The sequence below is a fragment of the Brugia malayi genome, assembly GCF_000002995.4.
Source record: "Brugia malayi strain FR3 genome assembly, contig: Bm_v4_ChrX_scaffold_001, whole genome shotgun sequence".
NCBI classification, from domain to species: Eukaryota; Metazoa; Nematoda; class Chromadorea; order Rhabditida; family Onchocercidae; genus Brugia; species Brugia malayi.
The window spans coordinates 22,995,873-23,014,073 of NW_025062479.1; the positions used below are offsets into that span (position 1 = coordinate 22,995,873).

At 20.2% G+C, this 18,201-nt stretch overlaps 1 protein-coding gene across 1 annotated transcript; it reads right to left on the reverse strand.

Annotated features, from left to right (window-relative positions):
• Positions 1-2,936: 2,936 nt before the first annotated feature.
• On the reverse strand, positions 2,937-14,860 carry Bma-ptr-5 (Uncharacterized protein; the record flags this gene model as incomplete). Its single annotated transcript, XM_043075836.1, has 19 exons — positions 2,937-3,164; positions 3,619-3,777; positions 3,978-4,096; positions 4,865-4,970; positions 5,257-5,334; positions 5,437-5,551; positions 5,669-5,879; positions 6,067-6,189; positions 6,423-6,630; positions 7,072-7,244; positions 7,657-7,827; positions 8,310-8,519; positions 9,225-9,297; positions 9,388-9,513; positions 9,750-9,992; positions 11,842-12,041; positions 13,035-13,211; positions 14,197-14,277; positions 14,668-14,860. The coding sequence occupies 19 exons, from the start codon at positions 14,858-14,860 to the stop codon at positions 2,937-2,939; spliced, it is 2,994 nt and encodes a 997-aa protein (XP_042931770.1).
• Positions 14,861-18,201: the final 3,341 nt, after the last annotated feature.

Below are 18,201 nucleotides of genomic sequence, written 5' to 3' on the forward strand. Positions count from 1 at the left end.
ATATTGTTTATCAGTGAATAATTTTTCATTTCCTTTTTCAACAATTTGTTTATTTATCATCATTATCTATTTATCACTTACTATTATCATTATTATTACTATTATTATTATCATTATCATTATTATTACTATCATTATTATTATTGTTATTATCATTATTGTTATTATTATTATCATTTATTATCATCTCATCCTCTTCATTTATTTCATTAACTTTTTGAAAAAGATTCATACATTCATTAAAAAATCAATTTGCGTAAAAGAAAAAAAAAAAGAATTGAAACCTCTTGAGCGTTTAATTGTTGAAAGAATAAAAATGCTAGTAATATAAATAGCCATAACATTATCAGATGAATAAAAAATTGAGCTTAACTGTAAATAAAATGATGAAAATTAAAAATTTCATTTCCATTTCTTCATTTAATCATTTTTTTTTTTTTTTGTCTCAGCAATAAAACTAGAGAACTTCATTATAAAAATTACTTTCAACTAAAATACTTTTTTAAAAAAAAGATATTATTAGGAATATTAGGAAAAGAATAAGCCAAAAGGAAGAAAAGAAGAATGATAAGAAGGAATGAGAAATGTTATTTAAACTAGAAATGACAATTAAAATCATTTGCAAAAGTTCACTTTACAACAACAATAACAATAATAAAAATGAAAGATACGATTAATGCAGAATGAATAATATAAAAAAAAGAAATGAAACTTTTTTTATTTTAATATAGAAAGAATAGATGGGAATGAAAAAAAAAAAAAAAAAAAAAACGAAAAACATTTAAAAAGGATGAAAAAAAGAAAATGAAATAGTTTTTTTTTTTTGTAAATTAAAGAAATTGGAAGTGAAAAATGAATTGTGTTAATCGATCAGTTTAGATTTAAAGAAAATTGTTTGAATGAATGGACAAACAAAAAAAAAAAAAAAAATCTACCACTATATAATAAAAAATAAATTTTAATTAGTCCAGAAATATTTTTTCTTTTTCTTTTTTTTTTTTAAATTATTAAATATGACATTTTCAATAAAAAAATTAAGTGAAAATTTTTTCATTCATTTCTGTTTTTTCTAAATGAAGAAAATTTGAAATGAACAAAAATGTTTTTTGCTTTTTTTTATGAAAAGAAATTGTTTAAATTTAAAAATAATTTATGGAAAAAAAAAAGTTTATTTATTAATAAATACTCAAATTTTTATTTCATTTGTAAATAATAATTTTTGCTAATAAGCAACAAATAAAATATCATTTTGTCGTAGCGATTGTAATTAGGTTGAAATGATAAAGATAATACATAATGATATTTGGGTGTGTTCGGGATGAACTAAAATTGATAAATGATAGTGATAATGGGGATGGCGGATGACGATGATAACGGTGATAATTCCTTGTGAAGATTTTGATGGTAGAAATTGTAAAATGGAAGTTGTATGTAATATTTTTGTTTCCAGTTTACAATTTTATATTTGCAAATAGTAATAAAGGAAAAAAAATCTTTTTGCAATCAATCAATCAATCAATATTGTTGATCTTTTTGATCATGCAAATAATTATCACTTATCTTTGTTAATCATATCGAATAGCACAATAGCAAAAAATTTTTCATCATAATATAAAACATAATGAAATATTTTTCTACAGTTCAATGAAATAAGTTAAAAAAAAAAAAAAAAAATTTGCGAATTATTTTCAACATTTCATATCATTTAAAGTAATCATTAACAATATTGAAGAAGTAATAATAATAATAATAATAATATGATAAAAAAAAATTTGTTCAAATTTTTAAAAATGAAAAAGAAAGAAAAAAAATTAACTGCTGAATTCTTCAATTTAAGAAAAGTTGAAAGAATGTGTAAATTCGTTGAAATTGAAATAGGTTATAGGAAGAAAGAAATTTCAAAAATAAATAAAAATAAAAACAACTTTTTTCTTTTCTTTTCGTTTTTCCTTTTCTTTTTTTTTTCCTTATCAAATATATATTTAAAGTAATTAGCAATTATTTCATTTGTAGCTTAATTAAGGTTAATAAAATAAATTATATGAAATGAAGAAAATTTTTTTTTTTTTTTTTGAAAAAAAGCATAATGATAAGAATGACTAAATAATTTGTCACATAAATGATTGTACAATGTTGGTGACCTGTACAAATACATCAAAAGAACCCGCTAGGAAGTAGTTTTCTCTTAAAAGAATGAAAAGAAAAGAAAAGAAAAAAACGACAATTGAAATTCTTTTTTTTTTTTTTTTTTTGTAATAAATACATGAAATGATTAATATCCTAAATATACATGTTTTTGTGATAAAATTAGGATTTTCTAAAATGGAGGATGAAGGATGAGGAAATCCTAAGTAGGAAGATTAATGATCAAATGAATTATTTCACGAAAGATTATTTTCAATCAAAACAATAACTGAAATTTTATCATTCATTTCAGATTAATTCTCATTTTAACAAAAAATTTATTAAAGCAAAAATAACATTTCAAATTCTTTTCAGTTTTTTTTTTTTTTTTTTTTGAAATATCTGACAAAATAAGTGGAAAAGAAAAGAAAGAATGAATAAAAACTAAGTTAAGATGGAATTAAGAAAAAGTAGAAAAAGATGAAGAAGAAGAAGAAGAAATAGTTAGAATTTAAAATTTGTCTAATTTATCAATACAAGAATTAAGTTTAAAAAAAAAAAAAAATGAATAAAAGCATTTATAATTTAAATTAAAGATATTAAGGAAATTTCTATATCAGCAAAATTTCTATATTTACATTATTGACAACAAATTATGTATTTATGAGCAATACAAAAAGAAAAAAAAAAAAAAAAAATGGATAATAACCTATGAGTGAAATTATACAGTTTCTACTATACATAAATATATCTATTGACAAGAAAATTTGAAATAAAATTAAAGAATTAAAAAAAAAAAAAAATGAGAAATATTAATCGATGGATTCCATTTCTTGTCCATCAATTTGATCTAATTCATTTGGACCAACATAACGACATGATTTTTGACTGCTTGTTGATAAAAATGTTCGATAACAATTAGCATTTGTTAAACAATCTGGTAATGCACCCAAAACTGCGGGTAAAATGATAAGTCCATGTAGTAAACTCCACGATACAACAAGAATGATCGTTTTGAAAAAAACCATTGGTGAATAACTCTATAATTTAAACAATCAAAAAAGAAAAGAAAAGTTTCAATAGTTATAACTTTTCTTTTAATATAATTTTTTCTTTTTTTTTTTGCAATATTTTTTCTTATACAAATCTTTTTTAATTTAAATTCTTCGTTTGTATCTTACACAAATCTTCTTTAAATTGAAATTCTGATCATTTCGTTTCTTTGTTTTCTTAAAAAATTGTTAAAAATTATTTCTAAGTAATTTTTCTGGTAGTTTTGCGATAATTTTTATAAATTTAATAGCTAATTTCATTTTAAATGCAGTAAATTATAAAATTTATTATTCGCTATTTTATTTGTATGTTTTATTATGCTAAGCTAAGTAGATTTTTATAATTAAAATTTTCGTTATCATAAAATAATCAATTAAAGTAATTAAAAAAGTATTAAAAAGTTAAATCAAAATTTGAAAAAAAAAAAAAAAATTTGCATACCTGCAAAAAAATAAGCGGTAAAACACACATTATTGTTGATGCACCAGCTTGTATCATTGGCCAGCCAACACTTTCCAAAGTGTGTTGTAACTTTTCATGTGGTCCTTTAATTGGTATTTTCACAATTTTTTTATTTCGAATTTCTCGTCGATTTGTTAGCTGAAAAAAAAAAACATTTCCCAATTGTTTACTTTCTTTACAAAAGATAAATAAATATAATGCGAGTTGAGTAATCAAATACAATATTGAATGTTAGATTGTTAAAATTAAAGCATAAATCAGACGATATATGCAGCAATAAAATGCTTATTATTAATTAATTACCTGATAATGATAAGAGATATGAGCGGAATATTTACCTGATAATGATAAGAGACGTGAGCGGTGAAATCTACCGATAAACCAATAGACATCAATACTGCAACCGTTGTAACCGGATCCAGATCAAAATGCCACCAAGATAGAAAGCCAAACACACCTAAATGTAATCAAGAAAATGAATATCGTAAGAAAACTATTACAATTTATCAGGAAGAAACCAATTTCTCTCAGCAATTAATTTGATCAATTTCTATTTTATCATCGCTATCAACCGATTATTACCAGATTGAGTAAATACATTGTCAAACATAATTACTTAATTTTAACTAGTTTGAAAGGCAATTATTTAAAAGAAATACTCATAATAATACATTTACAGATTAGACTAATTAAACTAAATTGCATTGTTGTTAATTTCGAGGATTGATAATTACTTAAACAAATGACTCTATAATAGGAAGTAAAAATATGACACATTGTCTTATCTAAAATACCGTATCAATTACAGCACGAAGTATTGAATCGTAATCGACCCAAATTACAATACCGTATCAATTACAGTACGAGGTATTGAACTGTAATCCACCCGAGTTACAATACCTCACCAATTACAGTAAGAAGTATTGAACTGTAACCTACCCGAATTACAATACCTCATCAATTACAGTAAGAAGTATTGAACTGTAATCCACCCGAGTTACAATACCTCACCAATTACAGTAAGAAGTATTGAACTGTAACCTACCCGAATTACAATACCTTATCAATTACAGTAAGAAGTATTGAACTGTAATCCACCCGAATTACTATACCTCATCAATTACAGTAAGAAGTATTGAACTGTAATCCATCCGAATTACAACTTTAAGTTACTGTACTTGCTACAGTAACTTAACTAACTCTAAGACTGTATGCATTTATTTACCGAGACTTATGGAAGCGATTGCAATTGAAGCCGTAATAATGCTACAAGGATTCGGAATAAACAACGCACAAACAACTGCCATACAAATTAATGTTAATGTGCCAGTCTGAAATGATATATCCATTCATTATCATTAACAATAAGCTTATTTGAATAGCAAATTTTGAAAGTAATTAACATATTTGCTGAAGACCTCAATATAAAGGATTACATTTTTCAAGCAATTATTATTTGTAAAAAAAAAAAAAAACTTTTCTACAAATTAGTATTCTAAATAAAAAACAAACAATAACTAACGATTAATCATTTATATTTAACATCAATTTATATAAACAATTAGTAGGATAATTAAAGAGATGAATAATTTTAGGAAAATATGAATCATCCTTTACCTGCATTGCAACTGTTTTTAAACTAAGCATTTGATCCACAAACATTCCATTAGCCTCCCAAACTGTTACATTCAAATCCTTAAATACAAATAAAAAGGAAAAAAAAATGAATTCTGTTTACAATTCTAATTTAATTTTGATTTTAATTTAAATAAAATTATTAAGAATTAAATATTTTACTTTATAGTTATTAGCAATTTTACGCCATTTCTCCATTAATTCAATTCGTACTTCCCATGTTGATGTATTTTTGTAAGCCACAACAAACCAAAAACGATTTACTCGAAATCCTTCTCTATAATACAAATTTATTCCCTATTTTTACAGTGAAAAAAATGACAATTATTAAATTTCAACAATTTTTTTTTGATTTGATTTCTAATTTTAAAAATAATATCATTGAATAATTTACTTTGTATTAGTCACAATCATACATGCATTCCAATGCGCATAAAACGGTGATTCGAGAAAGTTTTCCAGTTTATCAAAGTCAAGACCAGTTTCAGAGTGAGAAATTGATTTCGTCTCTTTCAAATTAAAAAATGACCACAATGATGATAATGGATCACCATGCTTATAATAGTGCTCATAGTCACGAAGCCATAATAATGTTGAAATATTTCCTGTAAAATTCAAATTAATCATAAAAATTTGAAATTTTTCATTAAATTTCTAATCTAATGCAAAAAAAAAAAAAAAAAAAATTTTTTCACACAAACCAATAATTAATTTTTGTAGTTAAATTCGGAATTCAGTAAAATAATGTTTAGAAATTTAATATTTGTCACTCTCTTTCTTATATTAACTCACCTCTACATAGTGGTAAACTTTCAAAATCATTAACAAGTTGCCAAAATCGTTGCATTGGTTCACGTTTCCGGATATCTAACGGATTATTTACAAGTACTGTTACCGGATGATATTCATCCCAAACTGTAAATTTATACTTTAGCAATAAAAATTGCATAAAAATGATGAGTAAATTCAAAAGTGTAAATAAATTAACAAACAGTAACACTTAAATAAACAAAAAATTATTAAAAATATTTTTCCGCAAGAAAAGAAAAATTATCATTAATTTGTATTTTAATTAATTTATATCATTAATTTGTAAATTATAACTGAGCAGTAAGCTCAAAAATGAAACTAAAAAATCAATAACATACTAATATCATTAAGTATTCGATTTGGCCTTTGTATTGGTGAATCTCGGGGTAAAATTTTCACCGTATCTAATCTGGTTTTTATATTCAATGCTCCGATAATAGAAAAATACCAGTATATAATCACTGCAATAGATAAAAATATCGTGAAACAGCGATGTTCCAAAATACGACAGTACATTCGTAGAATCCATTTCATAAAGGTATCAATCTAAAATATTTGAATAATTAATAAAATTTTGTAAAAAATTAATTTTATTCCATATGTAACTTTTCTTTTAAATTACTATTTCAAAATTTAAGATTCAATTTTAAAATTTTGTAAAAATTAAAAAAAAAAAAGCTTTCATTTTTACAAAAAATTATTCATTTATTTCTTACATAATTATATCATTAATTTGTAATAGTAATAAAAAACACCTGCTTTATTCTATATGTAACTTTTTTTTTCTTCGAACTTATTATTTCAATTTTTAGATTTTAATTTTAAACTTTTGCAAGAAATTCATATTTTTACGAAAAATTATTTATTCCTTACATAATAATTATATCATTAATTTATAGTAATAATAATAATACCTGCTAAATTAGCATATAATAATTTATTAATTTAATTTAATTTAGAGTAATGTTTAATAAAATTAATTGAAACCTGTAAACGCCATCCATATAATAAAGGTTTTTGTGAATATGATGATATTGTATACTTTTTATTACGTTTCTCACAATGTGAGGCTAATGCTAGTATAGGTCCAAAGAGAATTAATTCATATAAATAATCTAATCCCATTGCAATTGCTGTTGAAACACAAAATAATCGTATTTCTATAAAAAAAATATCTATTTAAAAAAAAAAAATTAACAAAAATATTGAAAAAGTTTTGACTATTTTCAAAATATAAATTTAACAATTATTAAATTAAATATAAATAAAATTAAACAAATCAATGCTAGAAATGAAACATTACACACATATGTTCATTTATTTATTTAACATTTCGGTAGAAAATTGATATTAAATTGTAGTATTTCGAATGATTACAATTCTCAAAACAACAACAACAACAACAAAAAAAAAAGATACTAACTCTTAACAAAGAAATTTTAAAATTTGTAAAAAATTTTAAATAATATTACTAAAATTAATTATCAATTAAATTTATTTAAAAATCTTATTGCAATAATCAGAATTTGAAAGTATAAGAAAAATAAATAAAATGAAGAAATAATTTTTTACCTGGTGTTGGAGTTAAAGCACCAATACTAAAAGAAATGAAATTAGTTAATGAAGTAATCGTAATTGATGGTCCAACTTCTTCAAATACTAAACCAATTCGAACACTAACACTGCTAGTAAACAATGCTAAACGTTGCCATGGATGAATCATTAAAAAAGCATCATCAACACCTTAAATAATTTCAATTTTTAATATTTTTTTTTTTTTTTTTTTAGAATATTTTTAAGAAAAAAAGACTAAATTTTAAATATTCAAAATTTAGTTAATATAATTTTATCATTTAGATTTTTTACTAATAATTTCACTTATTTTTGTTTATTTATTTTACTAATAATTTCACTTAAAAATTGTTTGTATTAATTAATGTTTTATATGCATTAATTATTTATTGTTTATAATTTGTTTTTGCAAATTTTGAGCAATTTAAAGTTTTTAATTTTTTTTTTCTTACTTTTTCTTTTGTTGGTTGAATTTTTTTTTTTTTTTTTTTGATTACTAATAATTTCACTTATTTTTGTTTATTTATTTGAAATAATAAAAATTATATAGTAATATCTGTAAAATTATACAAATAAAAATTTTACCTTTTTAAAATGCAAAAAAATTTTCAAAAAAAAAAAAAAAAGAAAAAAATTAAAATATTAAAACTAACCAATGCCCATAATAAGAAATGGCATAACAAGCATTAATGAATTTGTTCTAATACCAAAAAGTGATATAATACCATATGATGATGTAATTGAAAGTATTGGACATAAAATGGAACCAAATGCTACCAAAACTTTACCCCAATCCATTGCATTATAAAAAATTGCACTTGCAAGCACCGTAACAGTTACAAAAAACATCATAAAACCAAAACCTGAAAAGTTTAATTAAATAAAAGTATGAAAAATCTTAAATAAAGTAATTAAAAGTAATGGATGCAAATATATCTTTTTAAATAATTGTAGCATTAGATAAATGGGTATGAGTAATATTAAATATTTAAAAGTAATAAAAATAATGTATAGAAATAAATAATACTAAAAGATTAAAAATTTAAAGATTTTTTTTTTTAAATTTAAAGATTAAATTAAAATTAATATGCGAAACTAACAAGATTTATCAATTTTCCGGAAAAACCTTTTTAATTAATTATTGCATTAGATAAAAAGTATGAAGAGTATTTAATATTTAAATGTAATAAAAACAATGCATGAAAATATATAATATTAAAGTTTTAATGATTAAATAAAATTAATATGTGAAATTAAAAAGATTTATTAGTTTTACGAAAATTCTTTTTAATTAATTATTTCATTAGGTAAAAGGTATGAAGAGTATTAAATATTTAAAAGTAATAAAAATAATGTATAGAAATATATAATAATAAAGTTTTAAACATTAAATAAAATTAATAAGTGAAATTAGCAAGATTTGACAATTTTTATTAAATATCTTTTTAATGAATTAATTATTGTCAAGTGGAAATGATGTGAAAGTGAAATTTGATAAGTAAACTTTTAAAAATTTAACAAAATATGATTAAAAGAAAAAGTAAATATGTTTAAAAAAAAAAAAAAACCTGCAGCAAAAAATGGTGCAAGTTTTTGTCCATCTTTGATCATTTCTTGATTAAGAATTTCTGTTCCAATTACCTAAAATTGTAAAAAAAAAAAAAAATTTTATTTAATTTAGAAAAATTTGAAATCTATTTTTTACAAATTTATAATTTTTCAAAATATAACCTCCATATCAATTAAATAATTTTTGTATTGCTTTCGAGCAAATTCAAAAACTGATAGTTCCCAGAGCGATAATTTTCGTTCCATTTCAGGTGATGATCGATCAGCACGATAAAGTGCTAAAACTACCTGAAATTCAACCAAAAAAAAGTAAAAAAAGTAAAAACTTTAAATTGTTCAAAAAAAAAAAAAAAAAAAAAAAACAAATTATAAACAATAAATAATTATTAATGCATATAAAACATTAATTAATATAAACAATTTTTCTTCCTTTTTTTTTAACAAAAAAAAAATTTTGCTATTAGAATTTATTTTAAATGAAAAGAAAATATTAAATTGAAAAAAAAAAAAAAAAGAAAACTTACTTTAACAAATTGTAAATTTGATACTAATTGCGCATATGAAACATTTTTTGGTAATTTATCAGCAGTAATATTTTGACCAATAAACATATCTTTTTGAGGTGTTTCTTTTAATGTTATACCAAAAAAATTTCTTTCCAAATGAATATCAAAACCATCAATTTTTGCTATTGGATATGTTAATGATGTATCATATGAAAGTGCTTCACCACGCTCCAAATGCATTCGTTCAACATCAACACCTTCCTATCAAATTAAATTTAAAATTACAATTAAATTAAAATTGAGCAAGTGTTAATTAATTAATTAACAAATTAACAAATTGAAAATTAAATGTATTCGTTTAACATCAACACCTTCCTATCAAATTAAATTTAAAATTATAATTAAATTAAAATTGAGCAAGTGTTAATTAATTAATTAACAAATTAACAAATTGAAAATTAAATGTATTCGTTTAACATCAACACCTTCCTATCAAATTAAATTTAAAATTATAATAATTAAATTAAAATTGAGCAAATGTAAATTAATTAATTAACAAATTGAAAATTAATTGTATTCGTTCAACATCAACACCTTCCTATCAAATTAAATTTAAAATTATAATAATTAAATTAAAATTGAGCAAATGTAAATTAATTAATTAACAAATTGAAAATTAATTGTATTCGTTCAACATCAACACCTTCCTATCAAATTAAATTTAAAATTATAATTAAATTAAAATTGAGCAAGTGTGAATTAATTAATTAGCAATTGAAAATTATTAGCAATATTTTGAACACTATAATATCAATTAACAAATTAATTAAGTTAATCTAAAATATCCAAAAAAAAAATGTTTACATTCCAATTTCACATTTTTTGTTATTTTTTTTTTTGAAAAAAAAAAAAATTTGATTTCTATTTGATTTTTTTGAAAAAAAAAAAATTTGATTTTTTTTTTTTTTTGAAAAAAAAAAAATTTGATTTTTTTTTTTTTTTCTAAAAAAAGTTTGATTTCTATTAAAGGAATAAAAATTCATTTATCATACAGTAATAGTTTCAAAAAAAAAAAAAAAAAAAAAAAAAAAAAATGGAGGATTAATAAAAATAATCTAAATGGTAGTTAAAAAAAATTTTTTTTTTTGTTGTGCAAATTGTATTAAATCTAATTTGTCGATCATATTTTTAATCTCAATTTCAATTTAATTAAGAAGTCACAACATATGTGATAAGTTAGAGTAAGCTTAACTTTAACCTAAAGTTAAAGTTCAAAAAATTTATTTCGAGTAAACTTATAATTTCTTGTTTACTATTCATTCATTGTTTACCTACTTTAATCATATTTTTCTTATTTTTTTTATTACAAAAATTGTAATTACACTTATTTTTACTCTAAAAAAAAAAAATTATATAAAATTTAAAATAAATTTTAAACTTATCTTAATTTAATTTTAGTAGTACAATATATTAAGCAAAATTGTTTGATGAATAATTTCTAAGCTTAATCTAATCAATTTACTATAAAATGCAAACTTTGTTGAATACATAAACTTTTTAATGATAAATTAGCTAATAATTTAATTTGAATTAAATATTAGTAATACCGTAAAAATTTACTTATTTATATATTCAAGTTAAATATTAACGCATAATTTTAATTAAAAATTGGTAGACTAATTAATTAATGATTTTATTAAATTTATCATTAAAAATTAAAAAAAATTACTTTAAAAAGTTTAGCCAAATTTAATATGAATATTAAATATTAGTAATAGCATAAAAATTTACTTCTTTATACATGAATGCTAAATATTAACTCATCTATTTTGCCAAAAATTAGTAAACTAATTAACTAAATAATGATATTATTAAATTTATTAATAAAAATTAAAAAAATAATAATTACCTTAAAAAGTTTAGCCAAAATTTAATTTGATTATTAAATATTAGTAATAGCATAAAAATTTACTTAGTTATATATTCAAGTTAAATATTAATGTGTACATTTTGTTAAAAATTAGTTAATTAATGATATTATCTAAACTAATTAATTAAATAATTAATGATCAAATTTACTATTAAAAATTTAAAAAAAAAAAATAATTACCTTAAAAAGTTTTAATGCAATATTCATCCTACAATACGGTGAACAAAAATTTTCATATATAATTGGTTGATTATCATATAATACACTATGATTAGTCATCAAATAATTTGTTAAACGTTCAATTTCATTCAAATAATCATCGCGTAACATTGATCCATTATCTTTTGCTGTTAATAATACTACTGTAACCATTGGATCACCTATAAAATTATTTGATAATTTTGATAATTTTGATCAGTGATCAATTTGATCTAATTTTTCTGAAATATTTGAGTGATAAAATGATAAAATTTGCATTATCTTTCATCAGTATGTAAATTTTATAATAATTGTTGTTTTGTTTTCTTTTGTTTTTTTTTCTCTTTCTTATCAATAATTGTTCCATTGGATCACCTATAAAATTATTTGATAATTTTGATCAGTGATCAATTTGATCTAATTTTTCTGAAATATTTGAGTGATAAAATGATAACATTTACATTATCTTTCATCAGTATGTAAATTTTATAATAATTGTTGTTTTGTTTTCTTTTGTTTTTTTTCTCTTTCTTATCAATAATTGTTCCATTGGATCACCTATAAAATAATTTGATAATTTGATAATTTTGATAATTTTGATCAGTGATCAATTTGATCTAATTTTTCTGAAATATTTGAGTGATAAAATGATAACATTTGCATTATCTTTCATCTGTATGTTAATTTTATAATAATTGTTGTTTTGTTTTTTTTTTCTCTTTCTTATCAATAATTGTTATTTCTTTTCTTCTTTCTTATCAATTAATTAAAACTTAATTAATTGATAAGAAAGTTTATGTAAGCATTTTAAATGAACACTACATTGTCATATTAAATGTTTGAATTAAATTTTTTAACTGAATAAGCAAATATTTTTTGAAACAATAATAATTTCAATTATTTATTTAAAAAAAAAAAATTTAAAAAAAAAAATTTTTTTTTTTTTTTAAAATAATTTCTTAGATTTTTTTAAAATTGCAAATAAAAATTTTTTATTGTTAAATTGCTACTTATTAACTTTCTTTTTTTTTTTGTTGAAACTTATCGAATACATATGTATTTTTGTTAGAAATTGTTACTTATTTTGTTATTCATTTCATTTCATTAATTAATTATTCAGCATATTAATTAATTAATTAATTAGTATATTTAATTATTATTATTTCATAAAGTACCGGTAGAATTCCAAAATTCTCGCAATACATCCATTTCATATCTGGACGGTGCATTAGTTGGCGTATAACCATCTCTTATTCGATCACGTAAAACAATTTTAAAAATACCAAACGAACTTGTCGAGATCAACAATGATAACAAAATGTATACTATCGGATAAGAACCAACATTTTCTCCTAAAAAATTTTCAAGTTTTATAGTTTAAACTAAAAATAAAAGCTAAAAATTATAAGTTAAATTTTAATTAAATGAAATCACAATTAAAAATAAAAGCCAAAAATTATAACTCAAGTTTTAATTAATTGAAATTATAATTAGAAATAAGAGCTAAAAATTGTAATTTAAACTTTAATTAATTGAAATTGTAATTGTAATTTTAATTAATTGAAATTATAATTAGAAATAAAGGCTAAAAATTATATAAGTTAAATTTTAATTAACTGAAATAACAATTAAAAATAAAAGCCAAAAATTATAACTCAAGTTTTAATTAATTGAAATTATAATTAGGAATAAAGGCTAAAAATTATATAAGTTAAATTTTAATTAACTGAAATAACAATTAAAGATAAAAGCTAAAAATTATAACTCAAGTTTTAATTAATTGAAATTATAATTAGGAATAAAGGCTAAAAATTATATAAGATAAATTTTAATTAAATGAAATTGCGATTTAAATTTAAATGAATTGAAATTGTAATTAGAAATAAAAGCTAAAAATTACAACTTAAATTTTAATTAATTCAAATTAGGAAAATGATGAATTTTAGAAGTGAAACATTTGAAACACATTTGGCATATATCAAAAATCTTAGTTTTATACTAACTATCCTACAAATTATAATAAATAAACCAATCATTTTCCTTTGGCTCAAATATATTTTTCGATTAAATTTATCACTTGGCTACAGCAAAACAAAATAATTAATTTAAAATTAAGAATAACAAAATAATTAATTTAAAATTAAGAATAACAAATGACAAAAATGATAATTTACTGCAAACAAAATAACTTTAACAACAATGAAAAGACATAAATTTTTTATGTGGCATAAAATTTGCTATTAACAATTGTTGTTTACATGAAGTGATAACTGATAAAAGATTTGAGGAATATTTATCAGTGCATAGTTTCATATTTAAATAGTGATAAAATTTTACCTAAAAGTCGAAATAAGCCACGAAGTGTGAGATATTTCCATAAGAAAAGAAGTTTGCTACGTCGTGAATCACCTGTGCATCCTGAATTTTTCAAATGAAATTAAAAAAAAAAAAAAACAAACAAACAAATAAACAGTAAACAATTGATGAAATTTAAAAAAATACAAATTTAAAAAATTAAAATTTAGTAGTAAGCGTTGTTTATTATAAATGTTCTTATATTATTTTTATTTAAATAATTTTTTTTTTTTTTTTTTTACTTTATAACAAATTAACATAAAGTTTTAGTCATTTAAATATTATGTTTATTTAAATTATATTCTTATAATAGGAATAATTTGCATTATTTGAATTTGTCAAAAAGAGAAATAAAAAAAAATATTTTAATAAGTATATTAAATTAAAATTAATTTTTATTTCGTTTTCTTTTTTTTTTTTTTTTTTGTTTTTAAATTTATGCAAAAATTAAACCATGATTGGTAATTTGAAGTTTATTGAAAGCCAAGACAGATTGATCATTTCGTTGTTGTAAATTATCAGTGCGTTTCATATCATTATCAGCAATCTTCATATCATTCTTCTTTTCCATTTTAGCTTCATCCAAATGTTCATCGGTGGACAACAGCGCCCCATTAGCTGTCTCTTCTGGTCTTTCCAGTGACATCTTTTGCTTATTTCACCTAATTTTTATTCTCGATCAATTCTTCAATCATTTCATCACTTAATTCTTTCTTTCCAATTTTTCCACTTTCTTTCCTTTTTTTTTTTTTTTCTTGAAGGAAAGAAAAAATAACTGAAAAAAAAATTATTAATTTAATTACTGTTAATTACTACAATAAGAATTATTAACGTTTTTTTTTTTTTTTTCATTCTCGAAATTAATTCAAATAATAATCGTTGCTAAATAAAACAAAACAAAACAAAAAAAAAAAAGTAAATAAATAAATAAACAAACAAAGCAAATATATTTTAAAATTTCTCATATGATTTTATATATTAATAGAAAAATTTCAATTATTCACATAAAAAAATTTATCACTAATATTACTAAATATTTGATAAAAGAAAAAAGAAAATTTTGAAACAAAAGAAAGGTTAAAACTAAACTTTCCAGTGATATTTTATTATAATACTATAATAAATAGTCGAGATTATTTAATAATTTTTGTGAAATTTTATTTTTTCCATTTTTTTTTTTTTATCAAAAGAATTGAAGTTTAATGATAAACGTTATCAGATGAAAATATCAAATAAAATAGTTGACATTATGCTAAATTTTAAATGTAACATTTTTGATAAGAATTTTGGTTAGGTATTAATATATCACATTTATATTTTATAATATTTAATTCAAAAATGTTAAATTTAACAGAAGAAAAAAATTTCTTTTTGGAATTTCAAACTAATGCTATTAAAATGCCTAAAAGACATTTAATTTTCGTCATAAAATACCAGTAAAAAACAAAAAAAAAAGTAAGTAAGTAAATAAAATATTAAAAATTAAAAAGATAAACTAAAATTTTTATCATTTGTAAAAGTTTTACAGAAATGAAAATGCACACAAAAAAAGAAACGTAGAAATAGTAAATAATTAAATTATAATAAAACAATTTTATTACATTTAGTATTTATATTCTTATTTAAATTTTATTTTTTTTTTAAAACATAAATATAAGAAAAATTTGAGTTAAATTGTAGAATGCAAATGGAAAGATAAGTAAGAATTTAATTTAACATTAAGTATACATAAGTAATACTTTAAAATATTTAAGAGTACTCTAATATGAAACAAATTTTTGACTACGATTGATTATTCCATTTGTACTTTTTTGAAATGAGCAAAAAATTTTGTTTTAAAAAATAAATGAAAAAAAGCAAAATTTCTTTTCATTTTTTTTTTCTTTTTAACTTTTAAAGAGAGAGAGGGAGAGAGAGAGAAAGAGAGAGAGAGGTGAAAAAAAAAAGAAAAGAAAAAGAAATCTTTTATGAAATACTTTTCACAGCATGAAAAGCAATTTGAATTGCTAATTATCATTGATCTCAATTATTTTGTATATTGATTTTCACAGCATGAAAAGCAATTACAGTGATTATTATCGAAAGAAAAGATATAATTAAAAACTTAAATACAAACCGATTAAAAATTTAAATACAAACCAAACTATAATAATAATAAAAAAGAAGAAATGTTTTTAAAAACTTTTTAAATGTTACTAAAAATTAATCATCAGTTAAATTTATGCCCAAGTTTTTCTCTCTAATTACCAATCTTTTCCTATCTTTTCAAATTTAAAATAAATTAAAATTTTCATTTAATAGCATCGATATTTTAAACAGATAACATAAAATAAAAAATGCAAAAACTGAAAATTTTTACACTAAATTTTTTAAAATATTATTTTTTTTTCAAGTAAAAAAAAAAAATTAAAATGTTCAAATTTTTGTAAGAGTAAATTAAAAATAAACTTTTTGTGCGTATATTTTTAATGCATATAATATCAAATTAAAAATTTTTTTTTTGATAATTTTAGTATAGAAATAATAATAAATGAGTGAAATATATGAAAAAAAAATTTTATATCAAATGAATGAAATATACGTCATATGCGTTAAAATAGACGTACGTAAAAAAATAAACGCTTAATTTATACAATAATTAGATAACGATAAATAACGAAAATAAACAATACGCTAAAATAGAAGAAACAAAAAAAAAAAATTCGTCAAATTCAATAAAATTATTAATATTCTAAAAATAAATTAGTTAGTAATTTAGAAAAGTACAAAAATTACAATTAGCATGAAAGTAAACAAATAGAAGAAACTTGAAACTTAACCATTTTTTCTAATTTTAGTAAACAAATTCAAAAATAAATATTTGAAACTTATTTACTAATTAAATAATTTATTAAACCAAAAAAGTATAATTTAAAAAAAAAAAAAAAACTATGAATCAAAAAAAAAAATACAATAAATTTTGTGCAAAATGATATATAAAATTTTTTACATACATAAAAAATGATATGATAAGAGGATTCTTTTTTTTTTTTTTTTTTTTTTTAAATAAATCAAAGATAAAATAATCTATTTTTCATCGATAGAAAATAGTGAAATAAAAATAAAAAAAAAAATTGATTATTCATTTTCACATCATTTAAATTAATACTAGTATTAATATTATTTCATGATAAAATATGATATAACTGAGAGAATTATAACCAAAAAAATAAAAATAAAAAATTATTATATTTGAAAAAAAATTATAATAAAAAAGTAAAAAAAGAGATTTATCTATTTGGTATACTAAACAATTCTAATGTGTTTGCACATTGATAGTTTAAACAAAAAAAGTTTTTACTTTTTTTTTTTTTTTCCCTCCTTCTTTCTCTCTTTTTTCTCTTCCAAATTTTCACATTTAGTTAAAATAGAGCAAAAAAAAAAAAAAAAAAAAAAGGAAAGAATCCATTATTTCTAGCATAGATTCTTCTATTTTTTTTTTTTTTGCCAATAATAATTTCCATTCTATTTCTCTCTCTCTCCCTCTCTCTCTCCCTCTCTCTCTCTCTCTCTTTTATTTCACTTTTTCCCTACAGTTGAAAACAAACAATACTAAATAATACCTTTTAATTAATTAATTAGTTAATTAGCAATATTATCCTATTCTATTATACAATTTCATTTCTGAACAAAACAACAATAATTTCTTCATTAAACTGAAATTTATAGATGAAAAAGAATAGATTAGTTTATGGGCGCATAAGTATCATTCATCTAATTTAATGCCTTTTCCGCCCATTTTATTTATACATTCATTCAAACAAACAAAAACAAAAACAAAAAACAACAAAAACGCCCATCGATTTGGAATATGTGCGCGTCATTTGCATAAATCAGCGAAATGATAAATGAATGCTTGCATGCACGCATGCATGCATGCAAGCATTCAGTTAAACTTTTCGCTAAATCATTTAATGCATGCAAATTCATGCATTACACAATCATTGC